The 19,710-nt window shown below is 42.0% G+C and overlaps 2 protein-coding genes across 4 annotated transcripts in view; one reads left to right on the forward strand and one right to left on the reverse strand.

Annotated features, from left to right (window-relative positions):
* Positions 1-19,710, reverse strand: part of LOC128406444 (probable G-protein coupled receptor 34) — a 228,847-nt gene that overhangs the window by 195,994 nt on the left and 13,143 nt on the right. The gene's annotated exons all lie outside the window — the stretch shown is intronic.
* Positions 11,141-11,683, forward strand: LOC128406451 (DNA-binding protein inhibitor ID-3-A-like). Its single transcript, XM_053373859.1, is given in 3 exon segments — positions 11,141-11,185; positions 11,187-11,244; positions 11,325-11,683. Coding segments are annotated over 3 exon segments (387 nt in total). The 3' UTR covers positions 11,609-11,683.

A 19,710-nucleotide genomic window follows, 5' to 3' on the forward strand; every position in this document is an offset into this window, starting at 1 on the left:
TATGGGACCAAACAATTAATTTGGCTCAGGGCACAGGCAGCCAAGTGGGACATGCGACAGATGTAGATGAACACATCTAGGTCACATTGAGAAACTTGACCACACAGTGCCAAGGAAATGGGACTGGCCAGCGAGGCAAAGATGGAGGAGAGATTGGAATGTTAATACCCGCCCCTCCCCCCATTTGGGACAAACTGGTAGAGGTGATAGCGATGGGGCAGCTACTAGAATTCTTGGGGAAAAGGAGTTTGCAGAACAACTAAGGAAACAGTTCAAAGTAAAATATTTAGGACCAGCAAACAACTATCTTGGTCTAGAGAACCAGTGATGGAAGTTTTTGGTTAAGTGAAAGAAAGACAATAATTGAAAGCAACAACATGCACAACTGGTTATAAAGTTGGGCATTGTGTTGCATGATGTGTGAATACTTTTGTATATGTTTACAATACTGTATTGGTTCTGTTTGAATGAGAGGGGGTGTTTGGAAAAGGTTCTTTAAGAAAAAGATAAAAGTTCCTGGAAGCTTTAAAAAGTGTTCCAGAATTCTCTTTAGTGCGTAGGAGTGGCACTCTAGGATTGATTGGTGTCGGACTTCCAGGTTAGCGCCATCGCCTAATGGCAGATTCCCTCTGAGCTCCGGAGGGAATCGGCTTAGTAGGGGTCGGGTCCTGCCGCGGTGGCGACGCGGGGACCCTCAGAAACCACAGGCGCTGAAGCCTGTGGACCTGGTGACTCGGCGGGCACCCCTGACCCGCGAAGGAGCCTTTTTAAAGGCTCCGGAACGGGGGATGGAGAGCGGTGCAGTGCTGTGAGTCGACTGCTTCCCCTACTGAGTGAAGCCGCATGCCATGGACGGAGAGCGCTGACTTCTTTCTCAGAACATTTGGACTAAAAGTAACAACCCGTGAGTAATACGGAAATTGGACTTAAAAAGGAAAATTGGGGGGGGGGGAATTAGGTACGACCGGGTAAGGTGCAAAGAGGAAGTCCGCCTACCCGCCTTGTAAACATCTTAAAGCAAGGTTTTTATAACTAAGGTTGAGAGAACACCTTTTTCTTTTGTGGATAAAAGCAATTAACTCCACGTTTTGGCAATATAAGTGATTGTGCTGGAGGATAAGAGCTAATATTGAGAGCGGAATGGTCACCCCTCCCCCAGGACCCGGGAGCGATCGGTGAGAGAGCCTGCTGAAGAGACATAGAAGACTTTGACAGCTGTCAAACTAGCTGTCAAAGTTGGGAAAAAAGGAGAACTTTGTTTCTGTTGTCTTTGCTGGTTATATTTGTTACAATTTGGTAACAAATTGTTAAAAATAAAGAAGAAAAGGCTAACTTGACTTTTGGGTTGGAACTGGAAGATACTAAGAAACCAGAATCCCTCTAGAGGGGGATCAGGACATTACAAAAATGGCTGTAAGTGGAAAAACACTGGCTGAACTGGGGAGGACTTTTTTCTCTTGGGAAAGTTACAAGAACAAAGTGATGTTTTGGCTACAAATATTACAATATTGAATGGAACAGTAAATAAAGTTACTGAGCCTGGGAGGGACTTGACTCAAGTCTTTGCAGCTGAACAAAAAAGTTTTGCAGTTGAACTAAAAATCTCTGCAGCTGAACAAGAAAAGAAATCTGAGAAATTTGAGAATGTGATGAAAGAGAAACATGACGATTTGAAGGAAAAGGAAGGAGGTGCTATAATGCCACAGATGATTAAGGAGAGCCAGAGGCCGGTTAAGATGGATACAAAGGAAAATAAGATCAGGATGATGAAAATCTGGTTTGAATTGAAGAATGGAGAATGGAGAGATCTCCTTATGTGGAGATCTGAAGACCTATGGAATACAAACCTGGCTAAAGTGGAAACTGGAGCTTTTGGGACATTTGGACTTAAGAGAAACAAGAAACAAGATTTTGGCTCCACTTTTAAATATGGAGGCCTGGCTGGAAGAAACATGGACCTTACTGGGACAGAGCTTCTTCGAGATTTGGTGTTCAATATAAAGGACTATCAAAAAAACCAGCAGAGAGGAATTGAGAGAGAATTAAGAGCCTCGGACGTGAGGTCGCCAGGCTGACAGCAGATAGACTGATGGACATTTGTTGGGGTTTGAAACCGGGAAAGGGGGGGTGGGGCTTTGGGAATCCAAAGGGTGTACAATTATACTCTGTTTCATTTAATTTTGTTTTGCCACTAATATAAAAATGGGGAATTCGTGGAAGGGAATTGGGGTCGACCTTAGAAAAAGATTTTTAAGAATAAGTACTGATGTATAAAGATTGAGGTTTATAAGTTAAAATTGGTTAACTAAAATGAATTAAAGAAAATAAGGTAAAGTTTGGGGACAAGAACTTGCTGAGCTAAAAATTGGAACTGGAATACAAGAAGGGGAGGTGTGGGGAAGTCAAGGAAATTGGTTATTGATAGTAAGGAATGTAAATTTTATGTGTTTTTAATTGTTTTTTGTTTTTTTTCTTTATTTTTTGAAAATTTCAATAAATATTTATTTTAAAAAAAGAATTGATTGGTGTCCCCTGGAGGTGCTAATAAAGAGACGAAGTCGCAGGCAGCAATGTCCATACAAGGAAAGCACACTCACTCCAAACACACACACACAAAAACACAAACTCTCAGCACACACACTGACAACAAGGTTGGAAGTAAGACAATGTGTGCTGCTGATACTGTGAGTTTTGCTGTGTCAGGATTCTTAATTACTGGACTGAGATTATACTGTGCTGGAGATATAAAGAAGGACTTTCAATTTGCAGTGTCACATTTAACTTGCCTTAAAAGGTGGAGAGAGAAATCTAGTATTTGCACTTAGCAAAAAATGAAAAGGTAAGAAATGGGGGGCGGTGAAAAGAGGAAACCCTATCGAGGGAAAATTGTGCATGTCCTGCAACTTTGTATAACAATAGCTTAAAAACTTGTAAGTGGCTTATCAATAAAGAAATAAAAAAAGAATATCTTTTCTTTACCTTCAGGTAAGAAACCATTCTAATATTCTGTGTGTAAGAAGTCTCTGTATGATATTGTAATTTGAATTTGTTGTAATTAAAACAACAACCTCGTGCACTCTCCCAAAAAAGAGCAAGGAAGAATTTAAAGAGCTTCTTCCTGCTGCTCTCATTCACCGTGTTGAGTGTTGTGAGTGTGGTGGCTTGCATTGCCTTGGTCCGCCTCTCAGGGACCATCCAGTAGAGGGCGGGACAAGCCATTCCTTGGACCCCCTCCAGGACTTAGGAGGAGTCACCCCACCACTAGTGCTCTTCCAGTAGGGGAGAGTAGTGGATCTGGGTGCGCGTGAGTGGCAGAGGATCCTGAGACCTCTAGTCGTCTTTCAAATGGACAATGTTGAAACAGAGCTTTATGAAATATGAATGCTGGTCTGTATGATCCCTATTGATAGTTCTTATTATTTCTTCATTCAGTGGGGATTGAAAGAAAAGTTATTTTTCACATCTAAAAAAACCAAGAAAAAGAAAAACAATCATTTGGATTTTCATTCTGTCTGCAAAAGGAGAGAAGAAAGACGCAGTGCTTCATCAGGCACAATCATTAGAGAGGTTCATTCAGGGAGTAATTAACAAAAAAGAAGAGGGGATTCTAACAGAAAAAAAGGCTGCATCATACTATTGTTTGACTCATGTTTTGCAACCCTTTCACGCGTCTGTCCCTCTCTGAAAAGCTTAGTATAAAAAAAGAAAAGGGATGGATTTGGTGGGTCCCTCGCAGAAAACCGTACTGGGAAGCAATATGTTTCTGTTATAATTGATTATGTTTCTAGGTATTTGGGCTATTATCCTGCCCAACCCTGCTGTAGATCACCTCATGAAAGCTTTCTGCCTAATATCTAATGACATTCCCAAAGACAAGAAAAATCTATTCCTTTACACAAAAGCAGCGGCCAGAATATCCCATCACTATTAGAATGGCAAAACAAACTCGGCAAGTTTGTAGAAACGGCAAAATTGACGGCAATTATTAGAGGCCACTCAAATCAGAGAATAGTTAGAGAGTGCGATGGAGTGAAGGAATACATGAAAAAATATGGTTCCGGAATTGAAATATTAATAGAGAATGTGTAAAACATGCAGGGGTAAGCAAGAAAATAATAATAAAATCAATTGAATAATTATTAAATTATTAAATTATTAACAACACAACAAGATGGAAGAAGTAAAATACTGAGATCACACATGGGTGAAGGGTAGTGGGGGTATATGGGAACTAATAATATCGTTTATAATATAATTTGTTAATTGTCTTGTATTTACATACAACAAATGGAAGCCTAGAGTATTTAGATATATTTTAATTTAGGAAATCTATATAATAGGCTTAAATTATAAAATGAATATGGATTTTGAATTTGATGTTTGTAATTTTTTTGGTTTTGAAAGAAAAAGAAAGAAAAAGAAAAAGAAACCATTTGAATCCACTGGAATCAGCTAGCAAGTGATCCACAAGAGCCAGATTCTGGACTTGAAGAATTCCAGGCACATTTATCTTCATTTTTCATTCTGGCCAAAATTATGCCAATAACCTTAAACTAAATTTGGCATCAATTCTGTCTTTATTTGGTGAGGTCTTGGGGGTCTTAACATGCAAAGCACCAAAGTCAGCCGTGGAAATCTTGCAACATGTCATAGATTCCATAGGTCCTCTCCAGTTGTACAGAAGATAGAAGGAGAGAGAGAGAGAAAAGACCTTGACTGGGGAAAGGATCAGAAAATATTTGCTGCTGCAAAGGTAGCATTTCTGCTTTTTAAATATATACATGGGGCTTTTTTGCAAAGAGAAGCATTTTCTGCGTGCACACAATTGAGAATCAACCAGGCTGGCAAGCAAGGGGCAGTATCTCGAGGTTGGTTGCTTGCTTCTCCCGCCTTAAGGAAGGAAATCTTGCCCGTCTGCAAATCCCTGCTGGTTTCTCCTCCTTCATGGCCATGAAAGGAATCAGCCCCGTCAGATCAGTCAGGATAAGCTAGGAAGTAAGCTGTGTGCTGCCTCTCTCATCAGAGCCTCACCATCACCCAGGGAACGAGCAACAGAACAAAGCCCCTCGGCCATTGACTCCTGCTGCACAGGCCTTCAATAAAATGCGACAAGTCTTGCCAAAACAAAAAACAAAAAAACCAGAGCCCGGCTCAGGAGGAGCCCAAGAACCTCCTTTACAACATGAATGACTGCTACTCCAAGCTGCGCGGGCTGGTGCAGAGGATCCTGCAAGGCACCAAAGTCAGCCAAGTGGAAATCTTGCAGCATGTCAGCGATTATATCTTTGACCTGCAGATTGTGCTAGAGGAACAGGCGAAGAAGGGGCAAGATCCGCCCACAGCCGAGACTTCCCTACTCTCTTTAAAAGCTGCAGAGTGGGCATCCGAACTTTGCTCAAAAGAGGAGAGGAATCTCTGCCACTAACCTCTTAAAACAGACTGCAAGTGTGGGATCCTGGCACTTGGTTCTCTCCAGTGAGACAGGTGATAGAAGAAGAGAGAAAATAAATACCTGAAGAGGGGAAAGGATTAGATGTTTTAACTCCATGCATCCAGTAATGAAGAGACCACCATCTTTCTCTTCCAGATAAACTGTAGAACATGGGTCTGGCCAGCCAGTTGCTGATGCCTTGACTGGTCTTCCAGAAACAACTATCTGCCCTCAATCTGTTATTCTCTTCCAACGGCCTGAAAACAAAATTTGCAGGCCGGAGAGGGGGGGTGTTGAAAGCAAGCCCACTTTTCAATAACTATCATATGGCTGTATTAAACAAGAAGAAACTTTGCAGAAGAAGAAATTTTGTGGCGTTTGTGTGTCAGACTGGGCAGATTATTATTATTATTATTATTAAAACTCTGAACATTCAGATTCTTCATGCTAGTTTACTGGTCAGGAGATTTCTTACTGAAATCACACACTTCCAACAAGGCAGCAACTTGTGACAAATGTGGACTGATCTGTCATTTGCTCAGAAAAAAGGGCAACAACAACAAAAAACCCCAACTTACATATATGCAGCTTGTATGTATATTTTGGATTATAGTTTTTTAACATCATTTTTTTTGGGGTGAAGGGGACTTTCAAGAACATGAAAACTGAGGTGTCTTAGGGCTGTTTTGCCTCATGGTTTTTGTTGCTCAACTCTAATAGAGAGAACACACATGTATCCTTTTTTGGCAGGAAGGTTGATTTCATCATCCATAAATTCTACTTCCTTTGGTGTGTGTGTTTTTTAAAAAACTTTTCATAAAAGCTTTTTGCATAATAAATCTTAAGCTGCTGTTTCTTTAAAAAAACCAAATGCATACACACACACACACACACACACACACACACACTTATATGTACATTGCCATTTCTGCTGCAGTTTCTCAACATACATCAGCAGAGTTTATGCTTCAAGAGGAGAGAAGTGAACGACAGTGCTTCATCAGCCACATTTGCCTCTGCGGCAGCAACACCGTCAACTTGAATGTGCTGGACATCTGTGGTTTTCTGCCTCCCCCCCCCCACCTTCTTTTACTCCCACTTTCCTCCTCCATATGCTAAAGCTTTCCTCTTCATTCCTGCTGCTATATTACTATCTTTCCTTTTAAAATAGAAAAATTGCAGGTTTCTCCACAGTATCTTTACATACATCAGCAATATGTATGCCTCAGCCCTTTCCTACACCAAAATGGATTCCGTTCCAAACATGCCTTCAGGTGGTACAGCCACACAGTTCACACCCTGCCCTTAATGAACTTTTCAGTTACTGCACACACTCCAAATTTGCGGAGGATGCACCTGTTTTACTCACAGCCGGGTATCCCAAAACCCCTCAAAACAAGTGTCCTTTCTCCATTTCTACACCAAGATTCAATCCCTTGCCAACACCTTACCAGAAGATGCAGCCACACAACTCAGACCTTATATAATCCATGGATAAAACATACATATCTCCTGCAACCTACAACTCCTTGGTGCATTTCACACATTGAAGCTTTTGCCGTTAAGAAGAAAAACATGAAGGGAAATTGGGCAACATATAAAATGTTATTGGGTGGGGGAATTAATAAATTAAGAGGAAAGGACTTTGACATCCATATATATTTGACAGGCTGGCTCCAATACTTCCAACTGAATGAAAGACAAGGAAAATAGGGTTTGCTGGAGAAATATCAAAACTAAAGGGAACTCTAATCCAGCCTAAAGGAAAATATCTATCTATAATGTATAATCTGCTCCACAATTCACACTCTGCCATCAAAGAAGTTTTGTCTCACTTAAAACGCTCAACCTTCTCTGAGGATGCACACCTCAGAACACATAGGGACAGAGAAAGCTAACACATTCTGCAGCTTGATTGCCCCCCAATGGCAGAACATTCAGAGTGCTCCTTGCAGGCGTATCTCAAACTTTAATACCATGGGGCTCCAACCATTTGTGCCAACTAACCAAGCAAGGCATCTTTCCAACTGCAGCAGCCCCATTTCTTTTATATATTTTTGGTTTTGAAATAAAAATTAAAAAAAGAAAAAGAAACCATTTGCAGCCATTGGAATCAGCCAGCAAGTGATCCACAAGAGCCAGATTCTGGACTTGAAGAATCCCAAGCAAATTTATCTGGCTTTTTCATTCTCGCTGCAAGAGAAGAGAAGTGAAAGGCTGTGCTACATCTGGCGCAGTCATTAGGGAGGTGCATTCAGGGATTAATTCACAAAGAAGAGGAGGGGATCCTAACAGCCAGAAAGGGTGCTCTGCTTGGAAAGCAGCAAAGAGCTGGCTGCTCCGTCCCTTCCTCCTCCTCCTCCTCCTTCTGCTGCTGCTGCTAATGAGACCTGGAGCAAAGCAGTCCGAGTTCCCGGCTTCATCATCGGTGCCATTTGCAGAAGGCTGGTTTCCGCAGCCCCCACAATCCCACCCCCTTCCTCTATACTATGTAGATAGAATTACAGGATTTCCCACAGTTTCTGCTTTCCTCTTAATAGCTGCTGCTCAAGTACAATATTTCCTTTTGAAATAAAAAATTGCAGGTTTCTCCACAGTTTGTTTACATACATCAGCACTATGTATGTATGCTTCAGACTTTCCTACACCAATATGGATTCCGTTCCAAACATGCCTTCAGGTGGTACAGCCACACACTTCACACCTGCCCTTAATGAACCTTTCAGTTACAGCACACACTCCAAATTTGCGGAGGATGCACCTGTGTTACTCGCAGCCAGGTATTCCCAAACCCCTCAAAACAAGTGTCCTTTCTCCTTTTCTGCACCCCGATTCAATCCCTTGCCAACACCTGACCAGAAGATGCAGCCACACAACTCAGACCTTATATAATCCATGGATAAAATATACATATCTCCTGCAACCTACAACTCCTTGGTGCATTTCACACATTGAAGCTTTTGCCGTTAAGAAGAAAAACATGAAGGGAAATTGGGCAACATATAAAATGTTATTAGAGGGGGAAATTAATAAATTAAGAGGAAAGGACTTTGACATCCATATATATTTGACAGGCTGGCTCCAATACTTCCAACTGAATGAAAGACAAGGAAAATAGGGTTTGCTGGAGAAATATCAAAACTAAAGGGAACTCTAATGCAGCCTAAAGGAAAATATCTATCTAAAATGTATAATCTCCTCAACAATTCACACCCTGCCATTATAGAACTTTTGTCTTACTTAAAACGCTCAACCTTTTCTGAGGATGAACACCTCAGAACACACAGGGACAGAGAAAGCTAAAAGATTCTGCAGTTTGATTGCCCCCAAATGGCAGAACATTCAGAGTGCTCCTTGCAGGCGTGTCTTAAACTTTAATACCATGGGCCTCCAAGCATTTGTGCCATATGACCAAGTAAGGCATCTTTCCAACTGCAGCAGCCCCATTTCCTTTGTAAAATATGGAAAAAAACACAGTTCCATGAAACAACAGGTAATATAGTGTGAAAGAAACATTGCGAGGGGGACAGAAGCCCTAACAGAATAATCAGGTACACCAAAACAATAATCAACACTTCTAAATACAGCCTATGGCGCAAAACCATTCAATGTATCATCTCCTCCACAATTCACATCCTGCCATCAAATAACTTTTGTCTCACTTAAAGCGCTCAACCTTTTCTGAGGATGCACACCTCAGAACACAAAGGGACGGCGGAGGCTAAAAGGACAGGCCAGTGACTTCTGTCTTGCAAGTAAATTTTTCGGATGACCCAGACCTTTTCTCAAAAGGGGGGGAAGAGCAAGAAAGATGGAGGAGAAATTGTAATGTTAATACCCCCCTCCAAATCTGGGGCAAACTGGTTGAGACGATAGTGGTGGGGAAGCTATGTAGAAAATCTTATTTTTTATAAGCCCCCAATTTTTCCCCAGCATAACTAATTTTTATTTGGCTTTGGCTTTCTGTAAATTTAATTACCCAAAGTGTATTTCTACATATATAGCAGGAGACCAAAACACTGGAAAGAAAATACAGTCTTGAAGAGACTAGTAAATTAATTGTGATGACTATGTTGGATTTCTATTTTTTTTGTTGAGTCAGAGTACTACAATCAAGTGTTAGCATATAACTAAGGATCCTTCTAGATTCCATGTTCTGTTTTCTGTGAAGCTCATTGTGTTTAACACAATGTGACAATTCAGGTAAAAACTGCTAACCTTATTGTTTTTCTCTGGTGCTGTCAGAGTGTATGCTTTTGCACATTTGAAGTGCAGTCTGAAAGCAAATTATATATATAATAAATTACCCTCCCCCCTCCAAATCTGGGGCAAACTGGTGGAGACGATAGCGGTGGGGAAGCTACAAGAATTATTGGAAAACACAGATAATTAAATGCATTCCCCTCTGGGTTGAATCCTGGCCATGGGGACTCAATCCTCCCAATATTGAGGAGGTCCATAGACTATGCTGCCAACCACAGGACAGACTATTTCCACAAACTGAACAAGGAAAGGGAATTCCACTACTCTGTCATCCGGTCCAAGCTGAATCACATGGTTTCCAGGCTGCCTAGGAGGGGCAATGCGGCAGAAAACTACATAGGCTGCCGCCCAGTGAGGTGCAACTTAAAGCCTAGGTAGCGGATCAGCACAAGCCTCATAAACCTCAGAGACTTTGCACTGTATTCATCACATGACTGCTTCTGAGAAATGGGATCATGAGTGCTGGCACACATAATTGCCATACAGGAGGTGCTGCTGGCTTGGTGGTGGTGGTTTTTTTAACTTGGCCGTGCCATGGAGAAGAATGGTTTGGAATGCCAAACAATATGCACATTATACCTTCCGGCACAAAAGAAAGTGTTTGCAACTGTGATTGTAGTATTCATCTTTTTAAAATATAAACATTGCAAGTTTTGGCACGCTTTCTGTATGCACAGCAGCTATATGTAATAAATTATCATCTTTACCTAAAAGCATCCAGCATTAAAAATCGCCTGATACACGGCTCAGGAGATTGAGAGGGAGAAGGAAGAGAAGGCAGGAAGATTAATCATGTCAGACCACTAACTCCTCGAAATACAAATGTCTTCCAGATAGATTGCCCATAAACTCCACCCTTGGTCCAACACGGTTACCTCTTTCATGCTTTGCTAATCTATTCCTCCCTATACCTTTTTCCCATACAAATGTTTAACTTTAACATATAAAATACACACTAATATAAGCAACATCAAAATACCAAAAACCAGTATAATCACAGGGTGCCAAGTCAAATTTGAAATGTTGGTCATGGTAGGGCTCTATCCTGAAAAGATGTCCCACCAATGGCGTGTGGTTCGATCCTGAATATTTGGCATCAAAATTGGCATCAATTGTGTCTTTATTTGGGGAGGTCATAGATTCCATATGTCCTCTCCAGTTGTACAGAAGATAGAAGAAGAGAGAGAGAGAAGACCTTGACTGGGGAAAGGATCAGAAAATATTTGCTACTGCAAAGGTAGCATTTCTGTTTTTAAAATATATACATGGGGTTTTTTTGCAAAGAGAAGCATTTTCTGTGTGCACACAACTGAGAATCAACCAGGCTGCCAAGCAAGGGGCAGCATCGATCTCTCTCTCTCAAGGTTGCTTGCTGGCTTCTCCCGCCTTAAGGAAGGAAATCTTGCCCTTCTGCAAATCCCTGCTGGTTTCTCCTCCTTCATGGCCATGAAAGGAATCAGCTCCATCAGATCAGTCAGGAGCTGCTAGGAAACAAGCTGTGTGCTGCCTCTCTGATCAGAGCTTCACCATCACCCAGGGAACGAGCAACAGAACAAAGCCCCTCGGCCAGTGACTCCTGCTGCAAAGGCCTTCAATAAAAAGTGATAAGTCTTGCCAAAACAAAAAAACCAGAGCCCGGCTCAGGAGGAGCCCAAGAACCTCCTTTACAACATGAATGACTGCTACTCCAAGCTGCACAAGCAGGTGCCGAGGATCCCGCAAGGCACCAAAGTCAGCCAAGTGGAAATCTTGCAGCATGTAATCAACTATATCTTTGACCTGCAGATCGTGCTAGAGGAACAGGCGAAGAAGGGGCAAGATCCTCCCTCAGCCGAAACTTCCTTACTCTCTTTAAAAGCTGCAGAGTGGGCATCCGAACTTTGCTCAAAAGAGGAGAGGAATCTCTGCCACTAACCTCTTAAAACAGACTGCAAGTGTGGGATCCTGGCACTTGGTTCTCTCCAGTGAGACAGGTGATAGAAGAAGAGAGAAAATAAATACCTGAAGAGGGGAAAGGATTAGATGTTTTAACTCCATGCATCCAGTAATGAAGAGACCACCATCTTTCTCTTCCAGATAAACTGTAGAACATGGGTCTGGCCAGCCAGTTGCTGATGCCTTGACTGGTATTCCAGAAACAACTTTCTGCCCTCAATCTGTTATTCTCTTCCAACGGCCTGAAAACAAAATTTGCAGGCCGGGGAGGGGGGGTGTTGAAAGCAAGCCCACTTTTCAATAACTATAGTATGGCTGTATTAAACAAGAAGAAACTTTGCAGAAGAAGAAATTTTGTGGCGTTTGTGTGTCAGACTGGGCGGATTCTTATTCTTATTCTTATTCTTATTCTTATTCTTATTATTATTATAGCTCTGAACATTCAGATTCTTCATGCTAGTTTACTGGTCAGGAGATTTCTTACTGAAATCACATACTTCCTACAATGCAGCAACTTGTGAAAAATGTGGACTGATCTGTCATCTGCTCAGAAAAAAGGGCAACAACAACAAAAAACCCCAACTTACATATATGCAGCTTATATGTATATTTTGGATTATAGTTTTTTAACATCATTTTTTTGGGGTGAAGGGGAGTTTCAAGATCATGAAAACTGAGGTGTCTTAGGGCTGTTTTGCCTCATGGTTTTTGTTGCTCAACTCTAATAGAGAGAACACACATGTATCTTTTTTGGCAGGAAGGTTGATTTCTTCATCCATAAATTGTACTTACTTTGATGTGTGGTTTTTTTAAAAAAACTTTTCATAAAAACTTTTTGCATAATAAATCTTAAGCTGGTGTTTCTTTAAAAAAACCATATATATATATATATATATATATATATATATACACACATATACATACACACACACATGTGTGTGTGTGAACGGCAGTGCTTCATCAGGCACAGTCATTAGGAAGCTTCATTTAGGGATTAATTAACAAAAAAGAGGATGGGGTCCTAACAGCCAGAGAGGGCGCTCTGCTTGGAAAGGAGCAAAGCTATATGTACTCATCACTCCTTTTCTGCACCAAGATCAAACCCCTTTTCGAAAAGCCCTTAGATTGGCTACCCATTAAGGGGTTACTTAGATTAAGATGTTGCTTGTCCAAAGATACACCCTTATGCCGCTTGGCCCCTTCAACAGCACAGGTTAGGAGTTCAACTGCCTCTTCCCAATGGATGACTTTCTGGACTCACAAAGTTTCTGGTGTGGATGTGGCTGTTCACCTGCGTTTGTGTCTTATTCAAAGGCTCTGATTTCACCTCTTCAGTATTCCCCTTATTTATGAAAAGCACCAGGTTAGAAGTGACCATTCTAGTGAAACTGCATCTCAAAAAGGGCATTGGCAAATGTCCTTTTCAGCACTTTTCTGCACAAAAATTGATTCCCTCGCAAACATGCAATCAGGTGGTATAGCCACACAGTTCACACCCTTCCTCTCAGCCTCCTTCAGGAGGTACAATGACACCATTTGCAGCCTCTGGAATCAGCCAGCAAGTGATCCACAAGAGCCAGACTCTGGGCTTGATGAATTCCAAGCACATTTATCTGGATTTTTCATTCTCTCTGCAAGAGAAGAGAAGTGAAAGCCAGTGCTACATCTGGCTCAGTCATTAAGGAGGTGCATTCAGGGATTAATTAACAAAAAAGAGGAGGGAATCCTAACAGCCAGAAAGGTGCTCTGCTTGGAAAGCAGAAAAGAACTGGCTGCTCCGTCCCTTCCTCCTCCTCCTCCTCCTCCTCCTTCTTCTTCTTCTTCTGCTGCTGCTAGTGGAGGCCTGGAACAAGGCGGGCTGAGTTCTCGGCTTCGTCATGGATGCCATGGGGCCACATTCACCCCGTCCTCCTTGCTCTGCTGGTCCACGTGGCCATTTGCAGAGGGGTGGTTTCCGCAGACCCCCACTATCCCACCCCCCTTCCTCTATGCTCGGTAAATAGAATTACAGGATTTCCCACAGTTTCTGTACAGACATCAGCTACATGAACGCTTCAGCCCTCTTCTATAGCAAGATGGATTCACGCCATCAAGTGCTACAGGCATACAACGCAAACCTTGTGATTCAAGAACTTTTCCATTACTTAAACAACTCCACATTTGCCACGGCAGCAGCAACACTGTCAACTTGAATGTGCTGGTCATCTGTGGTTTTCTGCCTCCCCCCCCCACCTTCTTTTACTCCCACTTTCCTCCTCCATATGCTAAAGCTTTCCTCTTCATTCCTGCTGCTATATTACTATCTTTCCTTTTAAAATAGAAAAATTGCAGGTTTCTCCACAGTATCTTTACATACATCAGCAATATGTATGCCTCAGCCCTTTCCTACACCAAAATGGATTCCGTTCCAAACATGCCTTCAGGTGGTACAGCCACACAGTTCACACCCTGCCCTTAATGAACTTTTCAGTTACTGCACACACTCCAAATTTGCGGAGGATGCACCTGTTTTACTCACAGCCGGGTATCCCAAAACCCCTCAAAACAAGTGTCCTTTCTCCATTTCTACACCAAGATTCAATCCCTTGCCAACACCTTACCAGAAGATGCAGCCACACAACTCAGACCTTATATAAACCATGGATAAAATATATATTGGTGCATTTCAACAATCGAAGCCTTTGGCGTTAAGAAAAACATGAAGGGAAATTGGGCAAAATATAAAATGTTATTAAAGGGTAAAATTAAGAAATTAAGAGGAATGCACTTTGAAATCCATATATATTTGACAGGCTGGCTCCAATACTTCCAACTGAATGAAAGACAAGGAAAATAGGGTTTGCTGGAGAAATATCAAAACTAAAGGGAACTGTAATCCAGCCTAAAGGAAAATATCTATCTAAAATGTATAATCTCCGCCACAATTCACACCCTGCCATCAAAGAACTTTTGTCTCACTTAAAACACTCAACCTTTTCTCAGGATGCACACCTCAGAACACATAGGGACAGAGGAAGCAAAAAGGACAGGCCACACAACAAGCCAGTGACTTCTGTCTTGCAGGTAGATTTCTCGGATGACCCAAACCATTTCTCAAAAGGGGGGGAAGAGGAAGAACCACTGGAATATTGAGATGAAGAGGAGGAAGTACGACAAGATTGGTAACCACAGAATGATTTCCAGTATTGAAGTTACAAGAGATGCATTTTGACAAAATCAAAAGCTTAGTAGGAAAAAAAAGTTTATAGTGTGGGTGTTCACCTATGTAGGTGCCTTGTTCAATGGTCTGACACTGCTGCAACTGGCTCCGATTTCACTCTTCACTATTCCCCTTCTTAATGAAAAGCACCAGGTGGAAATTGACCATTCTTGTGAACCAGAATCTCAGAAATGCACTGGCAAAAGTCCCAAGTTAAACCCAGGGATGAAGCGCAAACCTCAACCCCTCAAGTAAAGTTATACAGTCAGTGCAAATCTTTGGTACTGCAATTGTACTATTGTTCTTTTTAAAATATAAAATTGCAGGTTTTCCCACAGTTTCTGTACGTACATCAGCTATATGTACACTTCTCCCTCTTTCTATACGAGGATTGTCTTACAAACACACCATCAGGTGGTACAGCCACACAACTCAAACCCTGCAATTGAAGAACTCCTGTCAAGACACTTCTGAAGTGGCCTGCAAGTATTCTGCAATTAAAGAACTCCTGTCAAGACACTTCTGAAGTGGCCTGCAAGTATTTCACTGAACTGCCAGTGCCCACTTCCAGAATTCCAGAAAGGCCATCAACCCAGTGTGATCCAGCAGCAGCTCCTATGCAGCCGTCTGCTGTCACTTGGATCAGAGACAAGACAACATACAAGAAAAAGGTGTTTGCAACTGAGAACATTGGCTGGAACATGGTGAGTGGGTGTGGTTGTCTGTCTTCCCAGGCTCCTTATGCTCCCCATTTACTCCTCCTTGCCCTACAACTCTCCTCATCACAGGTTTCCAAACAAATATATTACTTTTAACCAAGAGGAAGGAACCAGAATGATTGGCAACTCAAACTAGAGCAAACTAGAGCAAAATCCTGGTTTTTTTAAACCACATCTTAAGCCAGCCTATGAAACAATTAGTTTGGCTCAGGGCATTGTGAGTGGTTTGGGCCGCCAGCTTCAGTGCTTGATTGGCAGTTAGGCATTGGTTTAGGAATTGGTTGGTGGAGAGGTATGGATTGGCTGTGCCTGCCCCTTCAAAATGCTGCTTCTGCAAGGGTTTTCCATTAAAGGAACCCAGGGGCTCACCATGCTTCTGTCTGAACCCCTGTCAAGGGGCTAGGGCCACACAAGAGCCCCTGGGAGCATGCAAATGTCAGTCTGTGCCCGTGTGGGGTCAGATAGTCGCAACCAATGCCTAAGCAACCACTCACATTGCTTGTAATTTTAATAAAGTTGTGGCCATAATTATGCCAAAAACCTTAAACTAAAAATTATGTGTCAATTGCGTTTTACTGGGGGGTGTCTTGGGGACCTCGACACGCAAATGGCGGGATGTAAAATTGTAAAAAAAAATTCTAGAATGAGGTATACGAGGAGCTGAAAAAATTGTTTAAGATTTTGTTTACAAAAAAGCCAGAGGCTTTTCTGTTAGGCCTAATATCTTATGACATCCCCAAACACAAGAAAAATGTATTCCTTTATGAAACAGCAGCTGCCAGGATATTGATTGCAAAATACTGGAAGGGGGAGAATGGCAAAACAAACTTGGCGAGTTTGTAGAAATGGAAAAATTGACAGCAATTATTAGAGAGTGGGATGGAGTGAAGGAATACATGAAAAAATATGCTAACGACATAAGCACAGGGCAGGGCAGCCATCTGTCTCTCTTTCTCCACAGCCATTGAAGAAGTAACATCTGCTTAGCCAAAGATGCCCTCTTGGCTTCTAGCCAAGACAAAAGGACTGTCTTCTTATGGAATAGTTTCCAAGTAGATGTTACTTTTTTAAGCTAAGTCTGCCTTCTGGGATCCGATTGTAAACAGCATGTGTGAGTAAACCTTTTTATACTTTTATAGAAGACTGTGTCGTGTCTTATCTTTTATGAGGGAAAAAGGGGGAAATACCAGAACAGTTATTATAGAGGCTTTAGTGAGCCTGAGCAAATGCATCCGCTGCAAGTTTAAAAAAAGAGGAATGTTACTCTGCTAAATTGTGGAACTTGTTAACACAAGTTGGAAAAGGATATACCGTATTTTTTGCTCTTTAAGACTCACTATTTCCCTCCTAAAAAGTAAGGGGAAATGTGTGTGCGTCTTATGGAGCGAATGCAGGCTGCGCAGCTATCTCAGAAGCCAGAACAGCAAGAGGGATCACTGCTTTCACTGTGCAGCGATCCCTCTTGCTGTTCTGGCTTCTGGGATTCAGAATATTTTTTTTCTTGTTTTCCTCCTCCAAAAACTAGGTGCGTCTTGTGGTCTGGTGCATCTTATAGAGCAAAAAATACGGTAATCAGACAATATATCCTCTCTTGCATCCCTGAACATTCCCACAAAAATACGTACTGGAAGCTAAAACCCCTTGGTGCATGTTGACCTTGGAAGCCTATGCTGTTAAGAAGGAAAACATGAAGGGAAATTGGAAAACATATAAAATGTTATTAGAGGGGGAAATAATATATTGAGATGAAAAGACATTGAAATCCATAAATATTTGACAGAATGGCTCCAATACTTCCAACTGAATGAAAAAAGAAAAATAGAGTTTCCTGGAGAAATATCAAAATGACTGGGAAAGGCTGTGGAGGGAAGACATAAGATTCACTGCATGTTATAAGGGGGCGGTGAAGAAGGAGGGAAGAGAAGGAAGCACTGTCCTGTTCTCAGATTGGGGACAGCCTCCCACCTCCTTCCCAACTTGTGGAAGGACCAGACTCAAATTCCTTACCTCTTGACCCCTCAAGCAAATGTCCAAGCTACAACCCCAGGGTGAAGTACAAACCTCAACCCCACAAGTCATGTGTCCTTAACTAAGTTATACAGTCAGAGGCTGTCTAAAGAAGTATCTCCCATTTCTAGGCAGGCCACTTCAACTTCATCTAGCACTCAGTCGCTTTCTTCACTGTCTTCCCAGTGCTCCCGGGCAAGCTCTAAGGGCTCACTGACATCCCTGAGGTCCATAGACTATGCTGCAAACCACTACTCTGCCATCCGGTCCAAGCTGAATCACATGGTTTCCAGGCTGTCTAGCAAGGGCAATGCGGCAGAAAACTACATAGGCTGCCACCCAGTAAGGTGCAACGTAAAGCCTAGGCAGCGGATCAGCACAAGCCTCATAAACCTCAGAGACTTTGCACTGTATTCATCAAATGACTGCTTCTGAGAAATGGAATCGTGAGAGCTGGCACACATAATTGCCATACAGGGGGTGCTGCTGGCTTGGTGGTGGTGGTTTTATTAACTTGGCTGCCCAGCCATCTTGGTGATACTGCAAGCCTTTCTCAGGCTTTGCAATGCCATGGAGAAGAATATGCACATTATACCTTGTGGCGCAAAGGTAGCCATCACATGGAAACACCTTCACGTTGCTCTTTGTGGCTTACATTTTGTGTGCCTCACTTGTAAGTGCTCCAGCCTTCACACTTGGCTAATTCTGTACTGCCCTTACAAATGTTGCTTTCTAGTGCTTTTTTGGTCAAAGAAATAATGGGCTAACTTGGTTTCATCAAGGGACAATAATATTAGCCGTTTAGAAAGTGCAAAAAGAAAGTGTTTGCAACTGTGATTGTAGTATACATCTTTTTAAAATATAAACTTTGCAATTTTTTCACAGTTTCTGTATGCACATCAGCTATATGTAATAAATAAATCATCATCATCATCTTTATACCCCACCCATTTGGCTGGCTTTCCCAAGGGACTCTGGGAGGCTTAGAGCATATCTAAAAACATCCAGCATTAAAAATCTCCTGATACACGGCTCAGGAGATCGAGAGGGAGAAGAAAGAGAAGGCAGGAAGGGTAACCATGTCAGACCACTAACTCCTCGAAATACAAATGTCTTCCGGATAGATTGCCCATAAACTCCACCCCTTGGTCCAACACGGTTACCTCTTCCATGCTTAGCTAATGTGTTTCTCCTTCCCTCTCTGAGGAAAAAAACCTATACCTTTTCCCCATACAAATGTTTAACTTTAACATATAAAATACACACTAATATAAGGAACATCAAAATACCAAAAACCAGTATAATCACAGGGCGCCAAGCCAAATTTAAAATGTTGGTCATGGTAGGGCACTAGCCTGAAAAGATGTCCCACAAATGGATTTTTCATTCTCTCTGCAAGAGGAGAGAAGTGAATGGCAGTGCTACATCTGGCGCAGTCATTAGGGAGGTGCAATCAGGGATTAAAAAACAAAAAAGAGGAGGGGATCCTAAAAGCCAGAAAGGGTGCTCTGCTTGGAAAGGAGCAAAGAGCTGGCTGCTCCATCCCGTCCTGCTTTTTCTGCTGCTGGTTTTGGAAAAGCTTAGTACAGAAAAAAAGAAGCTAGATGAAGCTAAAGAGAAGCCACACAAGAAGCCAGTGACTTCTGTCTTGCAGGTAGATTTTTTCAGATGACCCAAACCTTTTCTCAAAAGGGGGGGGGGAGAGGAAGAACCACGGGAATATTGAGATGAAGAGGAGGAGGAAGAAGAGGAGTACGAGAAGATTGGTAAACACAGAATGCTTTCCATTATTGAAGTTACAAGAGATGCATTCTGACAAAATGAAAAGCTTAGTACAAAAAAAAAAAGTTTGTAGTGTGGGTGTTCACCTATGTTGGTGCCTTGTTCAATCTTGCTGCAGAAAAGAGGGGAAAGGATACCCTGCTAGATATATAGACTTTCGGATTAATCATATATATATATATAAAATATTATATTTAATATTTGGAGGGACGGGCTGGTGGTTGTGGGGCTCCTACTGATGCGAGAGTAGCATGGATTTCATCTAGTTGTAGAAAATGAGTGAAAAGAACATGCAGATCGTGGAAAAAGTGGAGTGGTTGAAGTAGCTGAAAAGTTCATTAAGGGCGGGTGTGAGCTCTGTGGTGCTACCACCT

Source organism: Podarcis raffonei, chromosome Z, assembly GCF_027172205.1.
Source record: "Podarcis raffonei isolate rPodRaf1 chromosome Z, rPodRaf1.pri, whole genome shotgun sequence".
Lineage (NCBI taxonomy): Eukaryota > Metazoa > Chordata > Lepidosauria > Squamata > Lacertidae > Podarcis > Podarcis raffonei.